This window comes from Bombus impatiens, unplaced genomic scaffold (genome assembly GCF_000188095.3).
Source record: "Bombus impatiens unplaced genomic scaffold, BIMP_2.2 scf_0080, whole genome shotgun sequence".
Classification (NCBI taxonomy): Eukaryota; Metazoa; Arthropoda; class Insecta; order Hymenoptera; family Apidae; genus Bombus; species Bombus impatiens.
In genome coordinates, this window is record NT_176499.1 from 948,531 (window position 1) to 974,857 (window position 26,327).

The window sequence follows — 26,327 nt, forward strand, 5'->3', positions numbered from 1 at the left end:
CGCCTCTGCTCTACGCTGCTTCTCTCCGCCCTGTTTCGCTTTACGCTCATTGTCAGTTCTGCCCTGCCCTGTCCTGCCCTTTTCTCTTCTCTGTCCCGCTCTGCTGTGCGGTCTTCGCGTTCTTTATATCCTTCATGGTTGTTATCTACGTTAGAGCGAGTTAACGAAAACACGCTTTACAAACGATAGCTGTTTACGTTCAGTGGTGAATCTTCTTTTCCAGGCGTCGTCTCGCGTTTGGTTTGCGCAACTTGGAGACAGCGCAAATCGACCGCCCAACGACTCTCCGCTGCTAATAAAAGGTTCTTCTGCTCTAACGCTTGCGGCAGTTCTTTCACTCACCGCGGCTCCCTAACCAGACATCTGCGTTACGAGTGCCGACAAAATCCACGTTTCAAATGTCCGTCTTGCGACTTTCGTTCTAGATGGACATCGGACGTCTATAGGCACGTACGTAGAAAACACGAAGGTAGCGTCGTACGTTGCATCGACATCGGTAGAAACTAACATTGCGCAAGATGCAAATAATTGTTTTCTTGTACTCGAAGAGTAAAAATGTCTCACAATAAAACTTTGTTCATTTATCATTGTCGCGTTATACTGTCGACTTGGGAGGCGTGCGAATTGCGACGCGGTGAGTCGCCTCATTCTTACAGCGTCGAACGAAAAACAGGCTGTTGTTGTAAACCTGTGGTGTATTCGATAGGAATCGAGGCTCGTCATCATGTTCGTTGAAGCGTCGTGAACCGTTCGAAGCATGCCGATCGGACGCGTTCGGGCACAGGCGCAAAAGAATCGAATCGGACAGAAACGCGTATTCACGAGGGGAAAGAGGCTATCTTCCACTAAGAGGACTAAGAGTATCTCAGCGAGTATAACGTTTGGAATTTCGTCTTACAATGTATGCGAATAGAGTAAAGGTGCAACGACGTGTGCGAAATTCACGCGACCTGTTTTCGCGCGTTGTTCCTCGTAAAGAAGAAGGAGCGCGCGAGGATCGTCGAATACGCAGCGTGGACGTTGATCGACCGGACGTTTCGATCCAACTTAAACGCGCAGCTCCTTCGCGTCGCTTCTCGGACTTTTAGCGATCCGGATAATTGACCGCGAGTATTTTGTTCTGCTTTCAGATTCTCGATATCACGCGAACGCTTGCTACAAGAAGCGACGAGTACGGTTCAACGACGCGACTTACAAGCAATTTCCCTGTCCTAATTGTCCGAGCGTTTTCGTTTGGAAATGCACGCTGAAGAGACATTTGCGTAACGAGTGTGGACAAGAACCGCGCTTCAAGTGTCCTTACTGCGTGTACCGTGGTAAATGGAAGGCCAACATATGCAGGCACATCAAGAGAGTTCACAAGGATTGCAGCATCTACGTTCTCAGCGCCTAGAATTTTTTTATTCGATCGATTCTTTGCGATTCTATCGGTCGAACCGTGTTTTGTCATCTCGCATTAATTCTTCTTAATAAACTGAGTATATGACGAACCGAAAAGTTGCGTTCTTTCTGCGCACACTCCAAGTATCGAAACGATACCGACGATGAATCGAGGTAGCGAACGAGCCAACAACCGATTTATCGCAATGAGAAAATTTCGTCTGTTCGTTTGTTTCAGATTCCGAGCAAAGTTGGTGGCCGTACAGGGAAGTTGGTAGATCGACGAAATGCAGATCGACGAAACTGCGCAACGCGATTTACATTTGTCCGAGTCCTAATTGCGCCAAATCGTTTAATTGGAAGGGAAACTTGAACAGACATCTGAGATACGAGTGCGGCGTGCAGCCACGATTCAAGTGTCCGTATTGCGAGTATCGTTGCAAAGTTAAAGGAGACGTGAGCAAGCACATACCAAGAAGACATCACGGTTTGGTCGTCTACGTGGTCGACTTGCTCACCGCCTCGTCTTCCAACTAGTCGACCTCCACGCAATCCCGAAACCTGTATTTTCATTCGAATAAAGCATAATTCGCCTTTTCCAAGTTGCGTGCTAGTTTTTACGACTAAAACACGTTACGTAAATCGCACGGTTCCATCACGAGTATACGTTACTTTCCTATCGCTGTTTTCCCGCTGTCTCTCCCTTCTTTCATTGCAGGTAATAACAGGTAATTATAGGCGTACACAACGATTATGCACATGCTTTTTTTCGCTCTTTCACGGACCATGAAATACGATCGCGATCCGATGGATGGTATCGGATCGGATTTATAGGGCCACGTTTTCATTGATTTTTCTCGCACGTTTATTACACACACTCGATGCCATCTTCCAAGAAGCGTTTGATCGCGGACGATTCGTTCTTTTTCAGGGCACAATGGATCTACGTCATTGAGGGGTGAGCAACGCACGAATTGCCTGGTGAAAGCCAGCAAGTACGCCTGCCCGAATCCCAACTGTCGAAGTGTGTTCGCTTGGAAGAGAAACTTGACCAGTCATTTGCGCTATCAATGCGGCCGACAACCGAGATTCAAGTGTCCTTATTGCGACTACGTGTGCAAAGTTAAGGCTGATATACGCAAGCACATCAGGATCAAGCACAAGAACAACGACGTTTATGTGATCGATATTTGTCAAGCGTGGGAAATTGTTAGATGAATCGTTTTGCGACGAGCAGCGAACATCAACGAGAGAAGCTAGGACCGAGCTTGAGATTCGACGAGAAAAGAATGCGCGGCCGTGTTGTCGAACGATCCGGTTCGATACCTTTTGTCGACTCGCGATTCCGACGAAACATCGTAAAATCATCCATGATGAGAATCGAGGTTCGCTCCTTGCCGACGCTTTGCATGCAATCGTGGCCTTTTCCCCTTGTTGCTTCAGGGTTTCGGCATTTATATCGGCTACACGCAGACACTAACAACGAATCGAAGTTTTTCACACGGTTCGGAATCATGTCCTTCCATGTTTATTTCTCGTTTTCCACTTGTTGTGGTTCCACGCCGAACCTTCCGCTATTGCGATACTTTCGGATCGCAACGGAGCCGTTCAGTTTGGGTTCAAACTGAAATTCAATTGTCTGTTTGAAATGGTTTGTCATAAAGTTAACGTATTTTGATAACTATGCGACTGAACGTTTTATCTCACTATCGTCTGTCTCAAGGGTAGTTTCGCTCAGGTGCCTAGTACACAGTTTTCTTGAGAACCACAAGCGCTACACATGAGCGCAGATCGAAGTTACGTTCAATAAAGTAAATCAAAATTCAAAGTACTCGCGAGTCTTTATTTCAAGCAAAGTTTACCGTTCTTTTTTTTCTTTGTCTTCCCCTCCTTTTTCTTTCTTCCATCGTCTCTCGCTGTTCAGGACATTTATATTCGTTCCCTTATTTTTCGATTCCTTTTCTCTTTCTATTATTGTGCTGGCATCCTTTATGCATTGTGTACGCTATTTATATTCTGATGGGAATTAGCCTTGCGTATACGCCATAAATAAATGGAATTAAATTAATGTGAAATTTTCCTCCTTCTAGGTATCCATGCTCGCGTCGTCGTTCAGACGAGAACGAGAAGGTCGGATCCGTTTACCAAGACAAAGAGGTTTCCATGTCCAAATTGCACGAGTGCCTTCACCCAGAAACCGAGTCTGACCAGACATTTGCGTTACGAATGTAGACAAGAGCCACGATTTCAGTGTCCCTACTGTCAACAGAGAAGTAAAAAGACATCGGATATATACACGCACATCAGAAGAAAACATGCGAATTTGAAAGTTTTCGTCATCGATCTTCACGAATTGATGGCACACAACTCATACAACTCGTACAAAATGAGTCGGCTATGAAGCAAGTTGTAGCAGCTGCTTCGTTGGTTGCTTCGTTTCGCCAACATTTTTTCAAGACCGAGTTTCCCATTCTCTGATTTCTCCCCAATTATCTTCTTCTAACTTAAATACTATACACAGACTGACATACGTGTGAGCGAGCATGCGCTTGCCTTCGTGCATGCATAAGTACGTGACTACGAACATACTGGGAATGAAATTATCTTTGAAAATATCAAGCAGAAATTGATTTGAATAAAATTTTATTCGTTTCCATCGTATCGCATATATATAGCGTTTATTTAAACCACGCGTTCCGACCCTCTTTGTCAGCGTCGTTTCGTGTTGCTACGATGCAAAGCGATTCGTTTCAGGTCACTTTGCCCAGCGATACGACCAATGGAAATCGCAACGCGCGGTTAAAATCGTTCGCTAATTTTTCTGTGACGCGTGATTCGAACGTTTCCAGTATTCGATCGGTTATCGATCTTTCGGTACGTCGGCGTCGTTGTTTTCGTCGTTGTCGACCGTCTCTTCCTTCATCTGCCGCAGTTGTTGCATACGCGAATTCTGTCGTTGACGATCTATGCGACTCGAACTAGCTCGTAGACTGTGCGCGAGTATTTTGCTGCGTTTTTTGTTTCAGTCAGTCGTGATTTCGGCATCTGGCGGAACAAGTCGAAGAAATTCTGCTGTCCTAACTGTCCAAGCGGATTCACTAGGGAAACGAACCTCCGAAGACACGTGCGATACGGATGTGGCCAAGGACCGAGGTTCAAGTGTCCCTACTGTGACATGCGTTCGAAAGAGGTCTCGAACGTGTATAGACACATTAGGACCAAACATCGAGGAATGTGCGTCTTTCTCATCGACATCGCTACCAATAGACAGTTTTACGCACGAAAAAATTAATCCATATGGAAATGTTCTTTCTGCATGCAAACGAACTGCCATCGAACGTACGCGATACAGAAAAGGAGACGTATTTTGTAAATCGCGCGATAAATAACGTTATTTCGAGCAATCCGATCGCAAAAAGAATTCGTCATCTCGTTTAGCGAGCCCGTCCATGCGCATTCGCGAAATTCCCACCAATTTCCGTGGAATATTGGAAACGAAGAATCTGTAAGCTCAAATAGCATGTATACAATAAACGTTCATCCGTTGGAGAAATCGAGAGTTTTTCGATTTTCTAAAATTCCAATTGTGCCAACAGAAACAAAAGAAATATTGCTGTGAGTTTTCTGTCAATTATTTTTTTTCTGTCCGTCTCCTCCTCCTCTTCTTTCTCCTCCACCTTCTCCTCCACCTTCTCCTCCTCCGTCACTCCTCTTCTCATCGTCTCTCCGCCTTTCCCTCGTTCCTCTTTATATCCTTCACAATCGACGACAATGTTACGGCAACAAGAATAAACGCGTTACATCAGAATCCACTCTGCTTGTGATTTCAGGTGCGATGTATTTACCGGATCCATCGATCTTCCAGTATCACGTGGATCACTGTGTGCAGTTGGAACCGCAACAACAGCGTTGTCGTCGACTGGGAAAGAAGCACGGAAGCAATGATAGCAATAGGTTAGTCTGATTGCTTGTTTGGTCGCGATATCGCGTACATTTGCCGCGTTTCGATGACGATTCCCGGCATTCGAGTCGCGTGCAAACGCGATAATTCGCGATTTTTCTGTAACGTTACGATGATGCATCAGGTATAATTGTCCAAAGTGCGAGAGGACTTACCGGCACTTGCATCACATGTTGCGCCACTATAAGTTCGAGTGTGGCAGCCCACCGAGGTTTCAGTGTCCCTATTGCGAAATGAGGAGCAAGCAGTCCAACAACGTTTATAAACACATACGCCTGAAGCATCCAGGATCGAAGCTCGAAGTCGTTGTACTTCAATATGACCAGCAATAAACTTATTTCTTCCTCTTTCTTTAACTAAGACAATTTGCTAACAATAAAGTGTTTGATTGTGATAAAGAAATAACTAGTGTTTTGCGTAGACCAACCATTATCCTTCGATTCCCACGTGAAAAATATATCTCGTGCAGCGTGGACGAGGTGTAACGATTAAACACGTTCAATTACTTTACTTACGCTTTACAGGTTGGAAATCGACAAAATCGGTTAAGCACGTGGAAGAGAACGGCAAGGACAGTGTTTTGGCGGCTGTCGAATCGTCGACCGCGTGTTTTGCCAACTCCTCGATGAATTTTGTTCTCGTACATACAGCTTGAAGATGCCTGCAATCGCTTTATTTGTTGTGTGTCTATAACTCGACGAGATAGTTGAACGTTATCGTGAGGCGCGCGTGTATGTGTGTGAGCCTGCAAGCACAATTTCCGAGTTTTCCCCACATAGAAACCATTCAGTTTCATTCATCTTTACCTGTAAATCTTCTTGTTCACCGACGATCCTTCGCACACGCGGTTCTTCCGTAGCGGCTCGATCGTTCGATCGAACGACTACCATCGCGTGAAACGATTCGCGAGTTTTCACGAGAAATCGGACGCACGATCATACATCATTCGTCCGCGGACAAAAAGCGTGGAAAAGAAAAGCAAGCCTTGTTCGAATCGACGAGGAGCGTCTCGAGCGAGATTTTCACAAATCACAACTAACCGATCTATTCCGTTTTTGTTTTCAGCATTCCTACAAATGTTGCCGCTACCTTGGATCGAGGACAAGTACCCGGAACGAAGCTCGAGAAAAAGTAAAACCCGATTCCCTTGTCCACGTTGTCGAAAGAGTTACACGACCAAGAGCGCGGTGACGGCCCACTTCAAGTACGATTGCGGCAAACCGCCGCGCTTCGAGTGTCCTTATTGTGGCAAGTTGAGCAAGAAAAAGTTCAACATCCAGGATCACATACGGCACAAGCACCCATCCAAGCCGGTCATCTGTAACACGTTGTTTTAGGACCATTCTTCTACCGACGCGATGTATGACGCGTGTCGATGTGTTGGCCGCCGTTTCTCGAAACGATACCGATACGAACGTCGTTGATCAACGGTTACCTCTGTGCGTTACTTCTTCGTAAACGAAACGGTTCGCCTTCGAATCGTCCGAATGGAATCGCAACTTTCAAATCGCCAAATCGACCAGGATCGGTTCGCGACGTCGAAACGACGCGTAGTGATCCGGTTTCGTTCGTGGAATCGTTGATCGATAAAACCGTTAAATAGAAGAGCCCGTTAATCGAAAGACATCTGAAAGCTTGGAAGAATAAAGAAACTTTTGTGGGAAAAGCGAGAATAAACGTGTTCGGTTCTATATTCTGTATTCAGTTTGAAAGAGCGACATCGGCTTTGATATTGTTCGTATTGGTCGATGTGTACTCTACTCCTATATGCTATATCCTACTTTGCATGATCCCCTGTGTTTCCCTCTCGTTTGCGTGCCAATTGTAAGGCGATGTTGGAGAAAGCTGTTCGCGGGAATTAGGGCTAGCTTACGAACTTGACCGTGATACGATGTTTTGTAGGTGACCGACTCGACGATCTCCTCCGTGTCGCGCATTCGAGGAAGTACGCGAGGAAACGGGACAAGCTGTACAACGCGTTCACCGGGAAATTTCACTGTCCCAACTGTAACAACGGCTATGGCAGGCGAGACACTATGTTGGGTCACTTTAGGTACGAGTGTGGCAAGGCGCCGAGGTATAAGTGTCCTTACTGCACCATGTGCAGCAAGAAGACATCCAACGTTTATCAACATATCAGGTGTATGCATCCCGAAGAACCTGTCACCCTCGTTAAACTCTATTGAACCGTTGCTCGCGGCTTACCAAGCCAACCAACATCGGATACAGCAAAATGTATCCAAGCGTTAAAACCTCCTCTTCCTCTATATTTCTTTCGAACACGTGCAATCAAATGCACGATCCAGATCGTGTCGTTCGATCACGCGTCATAGACGGCCAATATTTTCCAATTGTCGTTCGAACGAATAAAATTGCTGAAGAAGAACAGACTCGTTTCTCCTACTTTGATCTCGTACAATGTTTCCTCTCGAATTTTTAGCAACGACGATCCAGCAACAGCAACAACGTCCAACTTTTCGTTTCGTCTCGTCTCCTTTGGTTTTCTTTGCTTTCGCCGGTTACTCCAAGTCCCACGAACGTTCGTTCGATTAACGAGCCTTTCGGTTTGTTTCGTTTCAGATATAGCAGAATGGCGACCGAACGAGAGGTTCGTTCGTCAGGTTTGCGACAACGGACTCGATCACGAGAAATTCTTATCACGGAAAACGGAGCGAACGCTGATTTATCGACGCGCGAGAAGAATTCATCGTATCGGCTTCGAGGCCATGGCGAATCATCTGCATCGAGTGGTTTCCAAAAAATCAACCACGCCGTGCCAGGGATCGCGTTGTTCGTTCCAACGGAAGCGAACCTCGATTTTAAACAGTTCTTTTTTCATTTGGATGCCTTCGTCGATTATTGGACGCGTGCCCTGTCTCGCGCGAGTGGCAAACGATCGAACATATTCTCACTGCGATCGCACGAAGAAGATTGCAATCGGAACGCACTACTGCTAGCGTATGGGGCGAGTGCCAATGCTTCAAACGATGGACTCTATGTATTCCTGTCAATAAATGAAAACACGTAGGACACAACAAACACACAACCAAGCTTGTCTCTCCTTTGGAAAAATACGTGTGCGAGAACGTACGCAACGTATCATCCTTCCGATCCCTTTAAAGATCGCGAGACGAACGACGGCTCGTCGTGAAATTGAATTTTCGCTGGCCCGCAGTTATATTTAATTTTCGTCACCCGTTCCCAATTGGTCGAACGAGTCAGAGGAAATACGACTTGTTGCTTTCACTTCTCTCTAACGGTCCATTCTCGTCTCTTTTTCTGCTTACAGACTTCAGGCCAATTGTCTTGGGAAAGTTCCACGGTGTCGTTCGAAATTCTCGGCACATGCTGAGGCTACAGACGTCCCTTAACCGGCGCGGCTTTCCATGTCCAAGATGCGCCCGTACATTTCACACTTCCGGCGGCATGAGTCGTCACTACAGACTCGAATGCGTCGATCTGCCGCGTTTCAAGTGCCCGCACTGCGATATGCGCAGCAAGTATACTCAGGCTGTGTATAGGCACATTAGGGCCAAGCATCACAACATGGAGCTAAGATTCGTCAAGCTTTACTGAATCGTCCTGGCGACGCTGCGACCTATTGCTTCGATTTCCAATCGTCGATTCAACCTAATCACCTCCTATTTATACCGAATATATCGATTGCCGCAAACCGACCGTATACCATGTCCATTTCGTGTTGCACGCGCGTGCGCGTTTTTCCGGTTACGGCGGCGGAACACGGTTCGAGCAGGCTGCAACGCGCGCATAATTCGATCGACCGAACCGGCCGAGTTGTTCGGCAAGAAGAGACGGAAGAAGAGGCATGGAAACGATCGGAGCGAGAGATGAGACGTATGAAACGTAGGAACCTGTTCGATTTTAACGAGCCCCGAACCACGTAGAATGCATGTACCGAGGTTTATTGAAATTCCGATCGAGCACAGATAATAAACCGCCGACGCGGTGAATAAAAACCAACGATGTATGCTTGCGAATTGCGAACAGAATCATATTGTTATTAATATTATTACTATTGTTATTATCATCATCATCATCGTCGTCATCATCGTTGCTATTATAACAGCAAGATTTCGATGTCGGTACCAAACCGTGGCAATGTACCGTCGTTGTAATGTCCGACTAGATCTTGTATTGTACATTTGCGTGGCTGCGCTTCGACGTAAAGCCTGTTTTTTGATAGTCTTTGTACAATTGCCCATAGTTTATTCTCAAGGAGCCTAGGAACGTTTTTACTTACCAAAGGACTGGCGCGAATAAGTTAGCGTAGGAATTGCGAATAATTACAGTGAGGAAGATTAGACGAAAAAAGGAAGAAGAGAAGAGATAAGAAAAGAAAGGGAAATGTCGCAAAGACAACTGTCGTTTTTTTTTTATGTTTTACGTATGTCTTTTTCTTTTTTTGCATCTCTGTTTTCGTCCGTTTTCAATATTTTCTAAGCTCTTGTTCCGATTCCATCTTCACAGTTTTCATTCTCCTTCCCTACATAGTAGCACGGGTGCTCACGAACAAGTACAGTCTAATTGGAAATTTTGCCACTCGCTACATCTTGCAAGCTCGACCGAGTCACCGGCTTGCAATTTTCTGCGCTTGTGCTTTATTCGTTCGACTTTAACTGTGTACACACGGCTGGGTAGATCACGATACAGTCGATTTTCTGTTGTTAATAATCGAGTGATATTGAATTTGGTGCTGAAATAAAACAAATGGCGCGCGAGCAAGGGTGAGGAAGAGAGAGAGAGAGAGAGAGAGAGAGAGAGAGAGAGAGAGAGAGAGAGAGAGAGAGAGAGAGAGAGAGAGAGAGAGAGAGAGAGAGAGAGAGAGAGAGAGAGAGAGAGAGAGAGAGAGAGAGAGAGAGAGAGAGAGAGAGAGAGAGAGAGAGAGAGAGAGAGAGAGAGAGAGAGAGAGAGAGAGAGAGAGAGAGAGAGAGAGAGAGAGAGAGAGAGAGAGAGAGAGAGAGAGAGAGAGAGAGAGAGAGAGAGAGAGAGAGAGAGAGAGAGAGAGAGAGAGAGAGAGAGAGAGAGAGAGAGAGAGAGAGAGAGAGAGAGAGAGAGAGAGAGAGAGAGAGAGAGAGAGAGAGAGAGAGAGAGAGAGAGAGAGAGAGAGAGAGAGAGAGAGAGAGAGAGAGAGAGAGAGAGAGAGAGAGAGAGAGAGAGAGAGAGAGAGAGAGAGAGAGAGAGAGAGAGAGAGAGAGAGAGAGAGAGAGAGAGAGAGAGAGAGAGAGAGAGAGAGAGAGAGAGAGAGAGAGAGAGAGAGAGAGAGAGAGAGAGAGAGAGAGAGAGAGAGAGAGAGAGAGAGAGAGAGAGAGAGAGAGAGAGAGAGAGAGAGAGAGAGAGAGAGAGAGAGAGAGAGAGAGAGAGAGAGAGAGAGAGAGAGAGAGAGAGAGAGAGAGAGAGAGAGAGAGAGAGAGAGAGAGAGAGAGAGAGAGAGAGAGCGAAAGGAGGGGAGAAATTTTGATATCCTTCGAATCGTTGATCGCGTGGCGAAATATTTGAATGTTGATATGAAATCCGTGCTTGCAGGTAGACAGCCGGCAAATCATCATGCTTGGTTCCACTGCCCTCGTTGCACACACAGTTTCCTGTCGAAAGACCGTATGATGCGTCACTACCGGTCCCATTGCAACCTCCACGAGACTCGTTTTCGGTGTACGTACTGCGATTACGGGTCAAAATATAGCTCGAACGTCTACAAACACGTACGAAGGGTCCACAAACAATTGCCTTTGTTTAAGCCACACCGGCTGCTTTTGCGTTGATCAACGAAGAGCAGATGTTGTTGTTTTCGAAGGACGACGATGATAAAAAGGGAAGAGGAAACGCGGAGACGTGGACGCTCTAACGACGACGACTTTGCGCTGCGTCGTTTCAACGAGGAGATACGGACGCGCGGCACAGCACGTGCGTGCGTTGTTTTCAACGACTTGTGCTGCGACTTTTCACCAAAGATTGCTATCCTTCTCTGTCACCATAAGATCTCTGTAATCGATCAGCTTTTTTCTTTCTTTAACCACCATCCGCCAATAAAATTCGTTTATTTCGTTCGATCACCGGAAGCGTGTTAATTATTTGACAGAATTTAACGATTGCGTCTACGTAGAAACACGCGTTCACCCGACAACGAAGAGACCTTTGAAAACGGTTGAAAGCGTCTCGCTGTCACAGTTTCAGATCGAAATCGTATTCTCTGAAATTCGTCGCACGAACCGTAGACAAGCATACTGACTCGGCCTGTGATTTGCTTGTCTTTTGCAGGGTACGTTGAGGAGTCGCGGCCGGGGCAAACCGATCAAGTTCAGAGATACTTTTGCCCGAGATGCTGCAGTTCGTTCAGTAAGAAGGCGAACATGCTGACACATTTTAGATACGAATGCGGCAAGGAACCACGCTTTCAGTGTCCGTACTGTGGCAAAAGGGACAGAAAATCCTCGAATACCTACAGGCATATCAGGACCTACCACAAGGGTAGTAGAATTCAAGCGTACAAGCTCTACTGAATCGATGTATCGATCCTTGGAAGAAAGCAGGAAGGAAGGAAGGAAGGAAGGAAGGAAGGAAGGAAGGAAGGACAGGAAAGAAAGGACAAAAGCATGGAAGCGTTCTTTCGTAGGCGTGTGATTCGGGATGAATTGGAATCGAGCGAAAAGCGCGAGCAGTTGTGTGTACAAGATTACGAAAATAGATGTGTTCCTTGTCCCGTGAGAATCACTGTTCTCGTTCTATCCCGTCTTTCAGCTATCTCATTTTACTCGATGCTACTCGTTTCAGCGACTGCTCGACATTTAACAACAGGATTAGACATTGGTTCGCGTATTGCAGCAATTCTTAGGGGTTTGTTTCTGTCGACCTATTAAGCGTATCGGTTAATTCGTTTCTCTGTTGTATTTATTTCCTTGTTCCTTTCCGTTCGGTACCGACACCGGTTTCGCTGCTTGCTAACCGTTGGCTCTGTTTTCTTGTTCGTAGGACGGCCCCTACCATCTTACGATAACACCGCCGTTCTGGATAATTTGAGAGCGGACATGGAGTACAGGGGGAGACGAGCTGCCATCAAGCACGAAGACGGTGTATTCTGGGACTCTGGCAAAATGTCCTATCATTGTCCTATATGTAACGCAGGTTACACCTATAAGAAAACATTGAAGACGCACATGAAATACGACTGCGGAAAGGAACCGAGATTCAAGTGTCCTTATTGTAACAAGAGGGACAAGTGTTCGTCGAATATTTACAAACACATCAGAATGCGACACGACGGAATGCCTGTGATCGTTCATCGAAATTAAAAACGATCTTTCCCCTTTCGTCAAATTTACGTTCGAGTTTATCTCGTCGGTCTCGCGATTTCCATTTAATCCGCAGATTAAATTCGCGGTTGCCTTAGCTCGACAAAGGCGCTGATTCCCAGTCGTAATATAGCGATGTGTTCCGATCTAATCGGTGTCATTTGGCCGCGTCAAGTTTGTCGATCTATCGGTCTATGCCGCGTTTGAAAACACAAGGATAACGGCGTAACGTCCGGCACGATTCGCATCGAAGTAAACAACAAGTTTCCCTCGTGTCGCGTACAACTCTCCGCAGTTTCGGAGACTAGGCTACTGGCAACGCGTGCACGCGTATTCCGGTATTTTCGTAGGTGGCAAGTTTCTATGAACTTTCTATGATAGAAGAAGATGAAAAGGACGGAAGGAAGAGGGAGAGGGAACAGAGAAGAGAAAGAAGAAGGTGGAGAATAGGAAGGAGAGAAAGCAAGCGAAGCGGAAAATAAGAGAAAAGAGAGAAAAGAGCAAAGATAGTAGAGATTTAGGATTATCGAGATCGATTAAAATTGCAAGTATTGAGATGGACGAACAGGTCGAGTGTTTGCGAAGTAGATACGCGAAACAGAATGATACACGATGTATCGTTTACCTCAATAAAATCGTCATATCTTTAACCCGTGGTATATGATATATACATTTGCGAGTATAATGTTAATTTCAATCATTCCAGACAGTCGTTGGTGTTCCGATCGCTGTCCCTCTTCCCTTTTCACAGATTCAAATACATACAGAAACACACATACACACACATAAACAGCAGACGCGTGTTTGAACGCGTGATAAGTTTGGACGAGGTTCGCAACGCGATGGGTGTAAACTGTTGGTAAATCGAGGACGCGTGTTAAACGACGTCGAGACGACAGAAAGCCGAGAGAGGAGAACAGTTTCGTTACAGCGCAGCGGCTCGACTTTTTCTTTCTTGTCCGTGTTACTTTGTTACGTTTATTCTAATCGCCATAGCGATTAGACACGCTTGTCGATAGCCACGTTAGATCTGTTCGCAGGGCCTATTCGAGACGATATTGCATATAGTTTTGGCAAACGGTAGCGAGTGACATGACGCAGGACTAATTGTCCTGATTCTTTTCAGATGTACGGATATTGGAGTGGCCAAACGCGAGGACGCAGGCCGCGGTCTCCAGTTACATCTGTTCAAAGTGCAACGCAGGATTCCGAAGGATGTGGGACCTGATTAGACACAAGTGTGGCCAGATTCCTAGATATGCGTGTCCTTATTGCCATAAGAAGGACAATTCATCCTCGAATGTTTACAGGCACATCAGACGATGGCATCCTAAATTGCCAGTCGGTGTGAATAAAATGTTTTGAACGGTGTGAAATGCTGCCGGTGAAGTATCATAGTTTAGAATCATTGGAATAGCAGATCAAATCGACACGAATCCAACTCCACTGCCAGATTTTTTTTTTCTCCACTACACGTATTTTATTCGAGATAGCGATACTATGCGTGATCAAGTCACACGGATGACGGTAGCAAGGCTCCATACGCGTATTCGAAGAGAGATGATTTCCGTCGATCTGATATTTCGTGTGCCTGTATGCGCGTGTACGTGTGCGTGTGTGCGTGCGTGCGCGTATCGGGTATTCGCGTATTTGTGGTACGTGCGAGCGTCTATGGTACGTGCGTCGTGCTTATGCGGATGTGCATACGCGTGCATGTGCACTTGCGCGAGAAAGCAACTCGACGAAACTGTCGTTGGTATACGTTCGAGTCACGAAACGATTGGTCCCTATGATCAGGATCTATAGTCAGAATCTACGAGCATTATAATGTTTCCTTGGTGCCCTACTTTCATTTACGCGTAACTATGTAACGCTTTGTAGATATGTATCTATCTACGCTTCCATGGAATGAATTTGAATTGCTGATTTTCTTAACGCGTACACGTCTACGTGGACGTGCACGTGTACGTATTTCGGCATAGAAATCGTGGATCTCCCTGCGCGCGGATGCGTTATAGCTCGAACTTGGCTATATATCGTATTTGTGTTTTAATTTTCAGAGTGGAACGACACGTCGTCCCGTTCGAAGACGAACGCGACAAAGTGTTCGCAGTGCGGCAAGATGTTTCCCAAGCAAAGGGACTTGGTCTTCCACTTGAAGCACGCGTGCGATCAGAAACGCAAGATTCGTAGCGTGAAAAGCGTCGCAGCTTTTCTCTATGGCACCAATTTGGACTGCAATCAATGTGGGAAGACGTTTAAAAGGCGGAAAGATCTGAATTACCACGTTCGTCATTTGTGCGGTATTCGAGGGATACAGTGTCCTTATTGCAACAAGTGTTACACGTATACATCTAACGTCAAATATCACATAAGTCGTTACCACGAAGGAAAGGAAGTTTATTACAATAAACTGTTTTGAGCGATTGATTGCCGCGAATATCAGTTGCCACGGTACATCGATTTCTAATCGGTATTTCCAAAATCGTACTTAATCCACGCGATACCTCACTTCGCACTATCGTATAGTTCATCTTGTCTCGTCTCGTCTCGTCCCGTCTCGCCGCGTCGCGTCGCGTCGCGTCGTGGCGATGCCGTTTCTGAACGTCTTTTCAGAAAGAAATACTTTGTCCCTTTGCCCGAATAGGACATGGCACAAAAATTGGAGCCGTCATCCTCCTCTCTCTAGTCGTTCGAGCATTCGTTTCAAAGCTGAATGACATCGTCGGTGATAATTGTAAAGGATCTCGTAACCATCATGTATAAACGTGTTTGAAACGATTAAAAGCTCGATGAATTTTCAGTTTCCGTTGTTTTTCTCTTCTCCTACGTTTCCACCGTGCTACGCGTAATCGGTTATCTCGTAAGTTGCCCTTACCTTCGTCTCCTTTTTCTCGCCTTTTATATTCGTAACAATTACTTGGTATCCTCTGGAACCAAATTTCCACAAATTTCCACTTTCTCATCGTTCCAAACTCTCTTTCCTCTCTTTTTCCTTCTCTATCTGTCTCTCTCTCTCTCTCTCGCTCCCTCGTTCTCCCCCTTCGTTCTCTGTCTCGCGCGCGCATTTCTTCAGGAACGTTGCCCATTGCACGGTATAAAGCTCATGGCTGCGTGGCTTTGACGTGGATTAACCATCGTGTATCTTGGTGTTTCCAGGTGACTATCAAAGGGAGCAGTTTTTCAAATGGAACAGCATGGACTTTGTTAACTATTCGTCGGGGATGAAAAGCTTCTTGGATAGGTATAAATATCATCCGAACGAGCGTAAAAGATTCGAATGTCTCAACTGTGGATGTCGTTTCACCCAGAAGACCACCATAACCAGACACCTGCGGTACTTTTGTGGCCAAGGACATCGCTATCAGTGTCCTTATTGTGAAATGAAAGCCTCGTGCTCGTCCAACATTTATAGACACGTCAGATCGAGACACGTCGGATACAAAGCTCACGCCATCAAACTCTTCTCTTCGATGAATCCTCGTAGAAACATGTAAAACCGATATTTCTTGTATTGGCTAAGGAACGAAGCGCATTCCAAAAAGCGATTGAAAACGAATGTTTCAAGGTAGATACGATAGACAATACTAAGACGGGACGAGACCAGACAAGACGAAATTTAAACCAATTAAAATAGAGGCACAAACAGAAACGAATCGAGGCTATATTAGTGACGTAAAATCGTGTACAATTTTTCACATGTTCTCCAATGTAAAAAAAAATATATATATATATATATATGTCTTTCTGCATCAGTCTCTGGTCGCATTGTTCCTTCGGTACATCGTCCCATACTAGCCAGCTTTGCTTGATCGACGTTTCAACGAGGATTTTCCCCTATCTTTTTTTCTTTTTTCCAATCTCGACCACGAAGATCCTCGTTGAACGTCCTCTCTTGCCGATCCAGACGTAAAAATGGATTTTCCTTCGAGCCTTGATTTTCTTTTACTTTCTCTATGTCACGACGACACGGAACGATGCACTCGCACATGCTCCTGGACCGGAAAGTGCTTCGAAAACGGCTCGTACATCGTGCTGTTTCCTGCTAACACGTTTCTTCGATATTTCAGGTGTTTGGCAGCATATTCGACCACGTCCGAGGAGGCGGCCGAAAGTGTACTCCGTGCACAAGAATCACTATTGTCCACGTTGCAATCGTGGTTTCACCCTAAAGAAAAACATGTCGCGGCATCTGCGTCACGAGTGTGGTATGGCGCCGAAATATCAGTGTCCCTACTGCGACAAGCTTTCCAAGTTTACCCAGAACATTTACGCCCACATCAGGAAATATCACCCTGACCAAGCGCTGTGCTTTAAACGGCTCTACTGAACTCACGATTGAGAGATTTCTTCTAATACGCGGCTCCGCTCCACCGATGTGTCATACCAAGCGAAATAAAGTTGTCAAGCCCAGTCTCTCGAGTCTTTTTATTTATATTCGAGAGTGTTAGACACAGCGAAGGGAGGAAAAGAGAAAACAGAGACACGAAATGCGCTCATGCGTCTGGCTAACCGTGTTGCTAAATTTGATTTCAGGTGTATCGCCGATCGCAGACGGAACCAGATCCTTTGTCGTCGAATCGTTTGCTTCTGGCGACGTCGAACGGTCATCCCGCAACGGTGGCAAACTTCGAGCAACCCCTTTTTCCACGCTGAATCGTTTCCTTTTTAGCGAGAAAGATCTTTTCATCCAAACATCTTGCTTCTTTTTTTATACATTTGTCAAGAAGAATAAAGCGGAAAGCAACACTTCCGACCGTTTTTCCTACTTATCTTCTTCCAAAGAGCGGCAAACATGGGAAAGTGTGCGCGATATACAGTCAACTCGCCTGTAACACACGGTTAATACGTTCCGTGTTGCATCAAAATCGTGTTACAGGAGAGTTGTCGCAATTTTTGCACCGTGTTATATCGACACTGTATTTCCTACATCGATCCGCAACGGTTGCTTTTAAACGCCTAAGTTTTGCGTCTACCTTCTTATCGCAGACTAGAGTTGCCGCGATCGACATTTTTCGATGAACGGCCAACTCTTTGTCGCAGCATGAGAGAAAAGCGGGGGTGGGGTGGGATGGGAGAAAATACTGCTGTTATATGTGTCGTCGAGCTAACGTTTGCCTGTTAATATCACTTACCGAGAAAACTACCGTGTAATTTCCAGTGATGTTCAACCTGTCGACATTGCCTTACGTGACCGTTCTGGCTCCGGATCGGAGACGAAGATGCTACAACACCGGTATGCTTCCAGCAGTGGACACCACATCCCGAGGTAACTTTGACTGTCCCAAGTGTCAGAAGACCTACAAATGGTATCGAGGACTTCACAGACATTTGAAATACGAATGTGGTAAGGCGCCGCGCTTCCAATGTCCGCATTGCATGTACACTGGCAAACACAGGTCGCACGTGTACTCGCATATTAAGAGCAATCACAGCGATCGGCCGATTTACGCTCTGGATACTCAGCAGGGCTGAAAGCCGTCCGATATTTGCTCGCGAAAATTCTCCTGATTATCGAAATGGGAAGGGCATCTCCTTCCTACGCTTTAGTAACCGAACATTGCCGATACGCTTCAAATCGTAGCGATACGCGACGGATGCGAATATAGCGAAGAATGCGCAACATCGATTCCGTAGCTGGAACCGATTTTCTCCATCATATTCTGTACATTTCTACTCGTAGTCACTCTGTATAGAAAATAAAGGATTCCATAGCGATAGCAACGGCTCGCTTTATCCACCTTCGATCGTCACGTTTCTGCGTTTCTGTATTGTACGTCTCACTCGTTGATCGCACGACCACCATGTACGACGATGAAGGACGAAGAAGCGTAAAGGAAAGTGAAGTGAAGAGCGACATCTGCTGCTGCGGTCCACTCTTTCGTTTCCTTTCATATTAGCGTTAGAGTAACAGAACTTTTCATGTTATCCATTTCGCTCGACGTACGAACGTTCGAACCGTCGGAGAACTTCTCGTCGTTCTGCCCTTCCGTGTCTCTTTCACCGAGCAGAATTTCGATTTCGTCTTGTCTCGATGCTGAGTCCACCGTCAGCGGTATATCGAGCGTTGAACGTTATCGTTCGTCGATCTTTCGCAACTAACCGTTGGAAAATTTGTCCTCTTTTGCAGATTCCGGCAGACGTACGTGGAACATGAGACCTCGGACTTCTACTCAGCTCTACGAACGAAATCGACATCCGTGCCCGAATTGTTCTCGTACCTACAAACATCGAAGTCACATGATACGACATTATAAGTACGAATGCGGGACATCTCGGAGATTCGAGTGTCCTTACTGCAAGAATCATCTTCGTCAACGTACCAACGTGTGGACGCATATACGCACACTTCATCCGAAATACAAACTTTATTGCATCGATATCGCCACAAATGCAAGACTCTACCATCAGGAGCATCGAACCGATTAGCTCGCAGATCCTTCTTTCGTCGTTCCAACCAATCGTTCGATCAATTTCTCTCTCGTTTTCTTTAGCTTTCGATGTTATCTCGTCTTGTGTCGTCTTATCTCGCCTCGACACGTCTCGTTTCGTCTCGTCTTATCTCGTTTCGTCTCATCTCATCTAGTCTCATTTCGTCTCGTCCAATCCCATCCGTTTCCTCTTCATTTCCTATCATCCCTCCGAGATTGCGTTTTCCAATGTCTAGGTGCATGCGTGAACGTTAACTTGCTGTATTTTCACGATATCGACTATTTCTCCTCGCACGTGTGTGTGTCCGATGGTAAGAATTTTCACATTCTACTTCGGAGAGCTGCAATATGCGTTAAAACAGTTTTAACGTGAATAAACAATTGATGCCAATTTTGAACTTTGCTATTTTTCTATCGACTGCCATCGACTATGACGTACTTGTTATACCGTTCCATACTCGTATGTAAGCGCGTTAACTTTCGTTCTCGCAAACTTGATTTGACTAGAAAACGTCGACAAGTAGCGGCCGACTGGACGGAGCCGGTATGAGACACAGGTTTGTGGAAAATGGTAGTAGAGTTTACGAGGATTGCGCTAGAAAGAAAAAGAAAGAAGAAAAGCCTAGAGAAGATTTAGATTCGGCAGTCGAATTGCACGAGATGTGCGGACTTTTTACTTGGGATTTCTTTCTACGCTGTTTCTATACAAAAAAAGTACGTTCAGGTAACGAATCGAAATAACGGTACACCGATAATAACGTTCTTTTTGTTTGCGTGCTTGTTTCAGAAAGAGAAAAAGGGAGCACGGAAATCGAGCGGTTCCACGGTCGTTCTGGCAGAGAATTTACGATCATCAGACGAGACGGAATGTACGAGTGTCCCAGTTGTCGCAATCTCTACAAATGGAAGAAATCGATGCTGTCGCACTTGCGGAACCAGTGCAGACAGCCTCCGCGCTTCGAATGTCCTCACTGCTCCATGAAAAACTACCAAAAGTCTCACATGATCCGTCACTTACGCGTACATCATCCTCAACTCGCGCAAACGTTCTGGGACCGAAAGTTCAGTGCTTTCTTTCGATTTTAACTTTAATATTTCCACTTCAATTGTCGTTCTTTCGATTGTTGCTCGCAATAAAGCATCGTGGTGAATCGAAGGAAGAAAAAAAAAAGAGTGAAGAAAGAAATGAAAAGAAAAGAAAAACAATATTTATTCCTCCCCTTGTACACGAGATCCATTGGTTCGATCGCCGTGCATCTTGGCGCGTGACAAACACCTACCGAGCTCCAATATTTCAATCGTCTCCTCGATATTCTTCAACCAACGAGCGATCTTTCTATGGCTGGTTGTAAAGTATGATGGATGCTTGGTGGGAAGATGGTTCCACGGGATCCATGTGCTAGCAGCAACCACGTGCACGCGAGGAGTCTCATTTGTTGTTGCATCGCGCGAACACCGATTTTGTCCGAACCTATCGAGAAAAGCGTATCTGTAAATTGTTACTTTGAATTGCGAGCACGCTTCGCTAGGCGTTTCGAAGAGAGAATCGAGAAGAAGTGCGCGTGATGAAACGTAGGTTCCGTAGAATGCGTACCTTTCCCCCAATTGCGTGGCTGCTCGATGGCTGCTCATTCCGAGCAGAGTTCCGACGCAGCTCTGTGCTCGCAACGACAAAGTGGTCGATTTGCTGGTGGAGAAGAGGGTATATTATTTCTCGCGGCGAACACGGAGCTACCCGGAGCTAAATAGTATAAGGGTCGGTAGGGAGTTTGCCGTCGAGCGGAGCCCTTGAAGAGCGACGCATTCGAACGGAACGTCCGTTCGACGGGGTGGCCAAACTCCGTAAGCTGTACAGCCTCTTCTGTACAGCGGTCGAGAGTATGCTGTTCAGTATTTATGTCTCCGTGTTTCAGGATTCCCCCATATTCTACCGCCTGCGCTCGGACAAAACCTAGACTTGAAGAGCCGATTGGAAACTATCGGGAAACGTTGTTTGGAATCGAGCAAAACCGCGAAACGGAGGAGCGCAAAGATAAACGTTTCCGACAAGACGAAGCCGTTTCAGTGTCAAAAGTGCGGTCGCGGTTTCACCTTGAAGAGAAACAAAGATCGACACGTGAATTACGAGTGCGGCCACGAACCAAGATTTCAGTGTCCGTACTGTGGTCTTCGCAGTAAGCAAACATCGCCGGTCTACGCTCACATCAGAAAAAAGCATCCGGAAGAGGAAGTGTTTATCTTCGACATGAAGCTTTGAACTCGACGTTGAAGATTCGACGAAACCACTACTACCGACGATCCATCCATTTTGCGCCCGATCTCGTTCGATGTAATCGACACGTGTAGTCTTTCCACTTTATACTCGCTTTCTATGGAAACGTATTTCCTTACCGCGCGAAGGTATTCGCGGAGCAAAAATATTTCTCAAGCTATTGACGCGAAACATCGATTTGAAATATAGTCTTCGAACGACACTTGCGTGTAAATATTTCGGTTAAAATGCATGCAGATTTGCACACAAATGACAGATACGCACGAACGATCCTTTGTAGTTTAATATTTCTTTTTATGGTATATGCAAATTTATACGACAACGTACACGATTATCAAATGGCAACCCGTCGTCTGCATACTTTCGTGCACGAGAATGGCTAACCGAACCATCGGGGATGTGGCCATCGGCCGAAGATGGAATGGTACACAACGATTTCTATTCGATAGATTTAATTACCGTTAACCTAGCCTAAGATGCAATTTTTCCTAGTACGTATTAAATTAAACGATTGAAAATAATTAGAAATAATGTCCGTTAAAATCGTGCGATTTCCATTCGTCTGCTTTGATATTCGCAAAGAAAGGCAAAAAAAAAAAGAACGAAAGAAAAGACTGAAAGAAAGAAAGAAAGGGGTGAGAGATAGAGAGAGGGGCGGGGGGTCTGGAAAATGCTCGAGACTGGCTCGACGTTTTCATCTAGAAGATCATCCGCAACTTTTTAAGGTATCCTTCTTTTATTTTTCCATTTCCAATGCTCAACGTCGTCGATACGAAGCATGTCGCAATTTAAATGAAAGCCAACCGAACCAAACCGATCCGATCCAACCACCCCCGGACCGATTTAGTTCGACCCGATCCAATACGATCGCTACATCTCTAAAGGAGAGTACGGCTCTAACCGACGGCGATCGATTCTCGGATCCAGCGATCCCGCTGTCTTCCCAAATCGTTCGTCCGATATTTTACCGATTCCACTAACCAGCCGATCTTGAAGTTTCAGGTTTCTATGCCGCGGTCCCACAGTTGGATTTAAACTTCGTTTTACAATCTTGCAAAGCATTTGAGAACGAGGAAAGCAACAGGGAGATTGGTCAGACTGATTCCTGTGGTGCGACTGCGCCGAGATCATTGCCGAATTACTATTCTCAAGGGAGGGAGAAGAACACGTACGCAAAGGGATCGCTGGCGGAATGCTTCACAAAGCCATTCGGCTGCCCCAAGTGCGGAAGATCCTTTACCATCAAAGGCAACATGACCAGGCATCTCAAGTTCGAGTGCGGCCAACCGCCGAGATTCCAGTGCCCTTACTGCGAATTCCGTAGCAAACAAACGTCCAACGTGATGTCGGGAGAAAGAGGGGGGGGGGCGGGGGGTCTGGAAAATGCTCGAGACTGGCTCGACGTTTTCATCTAGAAGATCATCCGCAACTTTTTAAGGTATCCTTCTTTTATTTTTCCATTTCCAATGCTCAACGTCGTCGATACGAAGCATGTCGCAATTTAAATGAAAGCCAACCGAACCAAACCGATCCGATCCAACCACCCCCGGACCGATTTAGTTCGACCCGATCCAATACGATCGCTACATCTCTAAAGGAGAGTACGGCTCTAACCGACGGCGATCGATTCTCGGATCCAGCGATCCCGCTGTCTTCCCAAATCGTTCGTCCGATATTTTACCGATTCCACTAACCAGCCGATCTTGAAGTTTCAGGTTTCTATGCCGCGGTCCCACAGTTGGATTTAAACTTCGTTTTACAATCTTGCAAAGCATTTGAGAACGAGGAAAGCAACAGGGAGATTGGTCAGACTGATTCCTGTGGTGCGACTGCGCCGAGATCATTGCCGAATTACTATTCTCAAGGGAGGGAGAAGAACACGTACGCAAAGGGATCGCTGGCGGAATGCTTCACAAAGCCATTCGGCTGCCCCAAGTGCGGAAGATCCTTTACCATCAAAGGCAACATGACCAGGCATCTCAAGTTCGAGTGCGGCCAACCGCCGAGATTCCAGTGCCCTTACTGCGAATTCCGTAGCAAACAAACGTCCAACGTGATGTCCCACATTAGAACCAGGCACGTAGGTCAGCCCGTTTACGTGGTGCATCTGGAGAAATGAAGGATCAGCTGTGAAAAGGATCGTCCGAGGCTGTCGAGAAGACACGCGAATCGGGAGGTTTAGTACGTGTTCCTGTTGCTCGTTCGTTAACGAACGATGTCGTATAAAGTGAAGGCCGAGAGAAGGCGACGCGAGGTGCGAGTGTTCGATCCTAAGATAATCGACCGCTTTTCGCGTAATAGTTTCCCGTGTTTACGGCAGATCCGATCTCCGTCCCTTTCGAGATGTTTCTGTCGTCGGCGGACTGTCTCGAAAGCTTGCTGTTCGCATCGGAAACGTAGAACGTAGTTCCGCGCGAACGCCGCCTTTTGCGATTGTCGCCTCTTATAATTAGAGAAATAACATACACGCATTTGCGTATACGTTACATGCATGTAATACATGTAATATACGCGTATATACCTACACACACACGTTGACACACAGCCACGTTCATTGATATACATCACGTGTATATGAATATTATACAGTACATACATTTAACATATGATACATATATTTTCCGTTGTTATCAAATTTTTAAATGTTTTATAAAATTAGGGAACGATCGTTTACGAGATTTAGTCGTGAAACGAGACGATGCTCAAACGAATCTCGAATTTTAGGATATCGAACGCGACCGTCGGTTAATTTACCGCACGTTGAAATTGCTCGTGTTTTCTACGAATGGTTCACGTCGTTGACGACGTAATCATTAGCCGGTAACCGGTTTGCCCGAGAAGTCGAACGTAAACATGTTTCAAGTACAATTGCATTTAAAGTTCCACGATGCACACGAGCTGTCACACGAAAAGTTCTTCGATTTCTAGACGTCCTACTAGATAAAATTGTATGTTTTCTATGGAAAAAAGATTGAGAAAGAGAGTGTGTGTGTGTGTGTGTGTGAGAGAGAGAGTGTGTGTGTGTGTGTGAGAGAGAGAGAGAGAGCGAATGAGAAAGTGTGCGTGTGCGCGAGAAGAAAGGAGGAATGAGTCGATGGAAAAGATAGTAAGAATAACGATAATAACGGCATCCTTAACGTTCATAGCAGGAAAAGAAATGGACTTTAACGTAACAGTTTCATCCGTTGGTGAAATCGAGCCAGCTATAAGGTGAAGAAATAACGAGGAAAAGCGAAAAAGAAAAGCAAAGAAACCGGAGCAACAGAAAACGCGCGTTCGTCGAATAACGTTTAAAGGTTGTTTCGGGTAATTGTGCGTCCGGCGTATCGTTGGATGTTCGAAGGGTGAAAAGGGGAGGAACAGAGGAAAGTGTACCTTTCGATTTGCCTGTACGCTTTCCGCTTTAAGACTGAATGGTACAGGGTGAAGCGGTCGGGGCAAACGTTGTGTTCTTTCACTTTTGTTTCTCGTTTATCGAACCGAATGAGAATCACGATGAAAGATAATGCCGAGCTTTTAAGCTTTTAAAATCGATGCGCGGAGACAGCAGGATACGAACGTTTGGTGCAACCACGTGCTTACGGCGAAAGCGTAGCCGTTCGCATCGCGACCGAAATGTTTTCTTTGATTCTCGTTTTCTTCTACCTACACCTAGACGTTAGTGGCCGACTGTTTTTGTTGCTGTGATATAATTAACGATGTTGTAGCGTTAAGTGCGTTTATTAATAACTATACACGCCCGATCAGAGCCGGGCTAGACGCGTTTCTCCATTCGTCGTACGAACAAGTTGTCCTTTCCCCGTTTGATCGGTTTCGTACGACCGATCGTTTCCTTCGGGACTTGACTACGAATAAATGTTCGCGAATTACGTTCGATGTCGAAACAATTACTATTCCCCATTTTCCACGATGTTTTGTGATCATATATCGTCGTCACTGTGGAATTGTAAGATACGAATAATAAATCGATGTTCAAACACTCCAGCGATTCTGTCTGCGCTCGATTACCGAGCGTGCACTGTGTGATATAATTCTTTGATCGTTTACCACCCGTGTTTGTTTGTCTCTCTCTTTTTTCATCTTTCGGTTTTTCTTTTCTCTGTTTTCTTTACTTCTTCCTTACTGTTTCTCTTTTTTTTATGTTTGTCTTTTTTTCTCGTTCCTATCTCGCGTCGCTTTGCTAGATCAGGAGAATCCTTTGGTTCGGTGCTACGTATTTTGCTTTTTTTTTCACGCGATACATATGTACTAACGAACTCATCGTAGGTCATGGATGCGTCTGTACATATTCCAGACCAGCTCCGAAAACGTCGTCGATCGTGTTCCCTCGTTCGGTCGACAGATCGATTCCTTCGATCGGCGAACGCGAGGAGAAGAACGCGAATTGGCGCGCGAGTTGTATTATAATCGCATGTCCAAACACTTTGAACGGACGTTCACCGTACTTTGTTTCTTCTTTGCAGATCTGAGCGTGTTGGACTCTCTGATGAGCATGGTAAAGCCGGGCAACAACGTGGGCAAAGATCGCTTGCTCTATTACTGTCCCAAGTGTTTGCACAGCTTCACGTTGAAAAGTAACCGTAATCGGCATTACAAGTACGAGTGCGGACACGAACCTAGATTCAAGTGCCCTTACTGCAAACTGAGGAGCAAACAAACGTCACAGATCTATAGTCACATCCGCAAGAAACATCCGGAGGAAAGGGTTTGCGTGATCGACCTTAAATTTTAATCGTCATGAGATATATTGTATTCATAAGTAAAGTAATAAACATTTTATTCAATTACAACTTTCCTTCCACGTCCTTCCGCACCATCCTTATCGTATATTTCTCTGGAAGAGAGAAACAGAGCATTTACGAGAATGGCGAATATTTAAATGGTAGCGGAGTGGTTCCCGAAGGAGGAGTGCACGGGATTAGCGGATTATGAGTTTCCGGTTCTCTTCTAATTGTCGCATCGCGATCGGTAGTCGC

The 26,327-nt window shown here is 45.7% G+C and overlaps 3 protein-coding genes across 12 annotated transcripts in view; all 3 read left to right on the top strand.

The window, feature by feature from the left end:
* Positions 1–26,327, top strand: part of LOC100749313 (longitudinals lacking protein, isoforms A/B/D/L) — a 94,874-nt gene that overhangs the window by 52,426 nt on the left and 16,121 nt on the right. The window contains exons 7-9 of one of the 10 annotated variants that reach the window (XM_024372483.2): positions 6,407–6,589; positions 7,244–7,394; positions 7,922–8,371. The exons of 5 other annotated variants lie outside the window; for them this stretch is intronic. In XM_024372483.2, the coding sequence (XP_024228251.1) occupies positions 6,407–6,589; positions 7,244–7,394; positions 7,922–8,369 (782 nt within the window). In that variant the 3' untranslated portion in view covers positions 8,370–8,371. Of the gene's footprint in view, positions 1–223; positions 470–1,130; positions 1,498–6,406; positions 6,590–7,243; positions 7,744–7,921; positions 8,372–17,809; positions 17,996–18,778; positions 19,678–26,327 lie in introns of those variants that run through there. 4 more of the 10 variants (XM_033324914.1, XM_024372487.2, XM_024372489.2 and 1 more) reach the window with 4 other exon arrangements.
* Positions 4,674–5,746, top strand: LOC105682103 (zinc finger protein 581-like). Its single transcript, XM_033324922.1, has 3 exons — positions 4,674–4,995; positions 5,211–5,334; positions 5,466–5,746. The coding sequence occupies exons 2-3, from the start codon at positions 5,216–5,218 to the stop codon at positions 5,671–5,673; spliced, it is 327 nt and encodes a 108-aa protein (XP_033180813.1). The 5' UTR covers positions 4,674–4,995; positions 5,211–5,215; the 3' UTR covers positions 5,674–5,746.
* Positions 11,858–13,298, top strand: LOC105682102. The gene is made up of 2 exons (XM_024372507.2): positions 11,858–12,193; positions 12,329–13,298. The coding sequence occupies exons 1-2, from the start codon at positions 11,953–11,955 to the stop codon at positions 12,646–12,648; spliced, it is 561 nt and encodes a 186-aa protein (XP_024228275.1). The 5' UTR covers positions 11,858–11,952; the 3' UTR covers positions 12,649–13,298.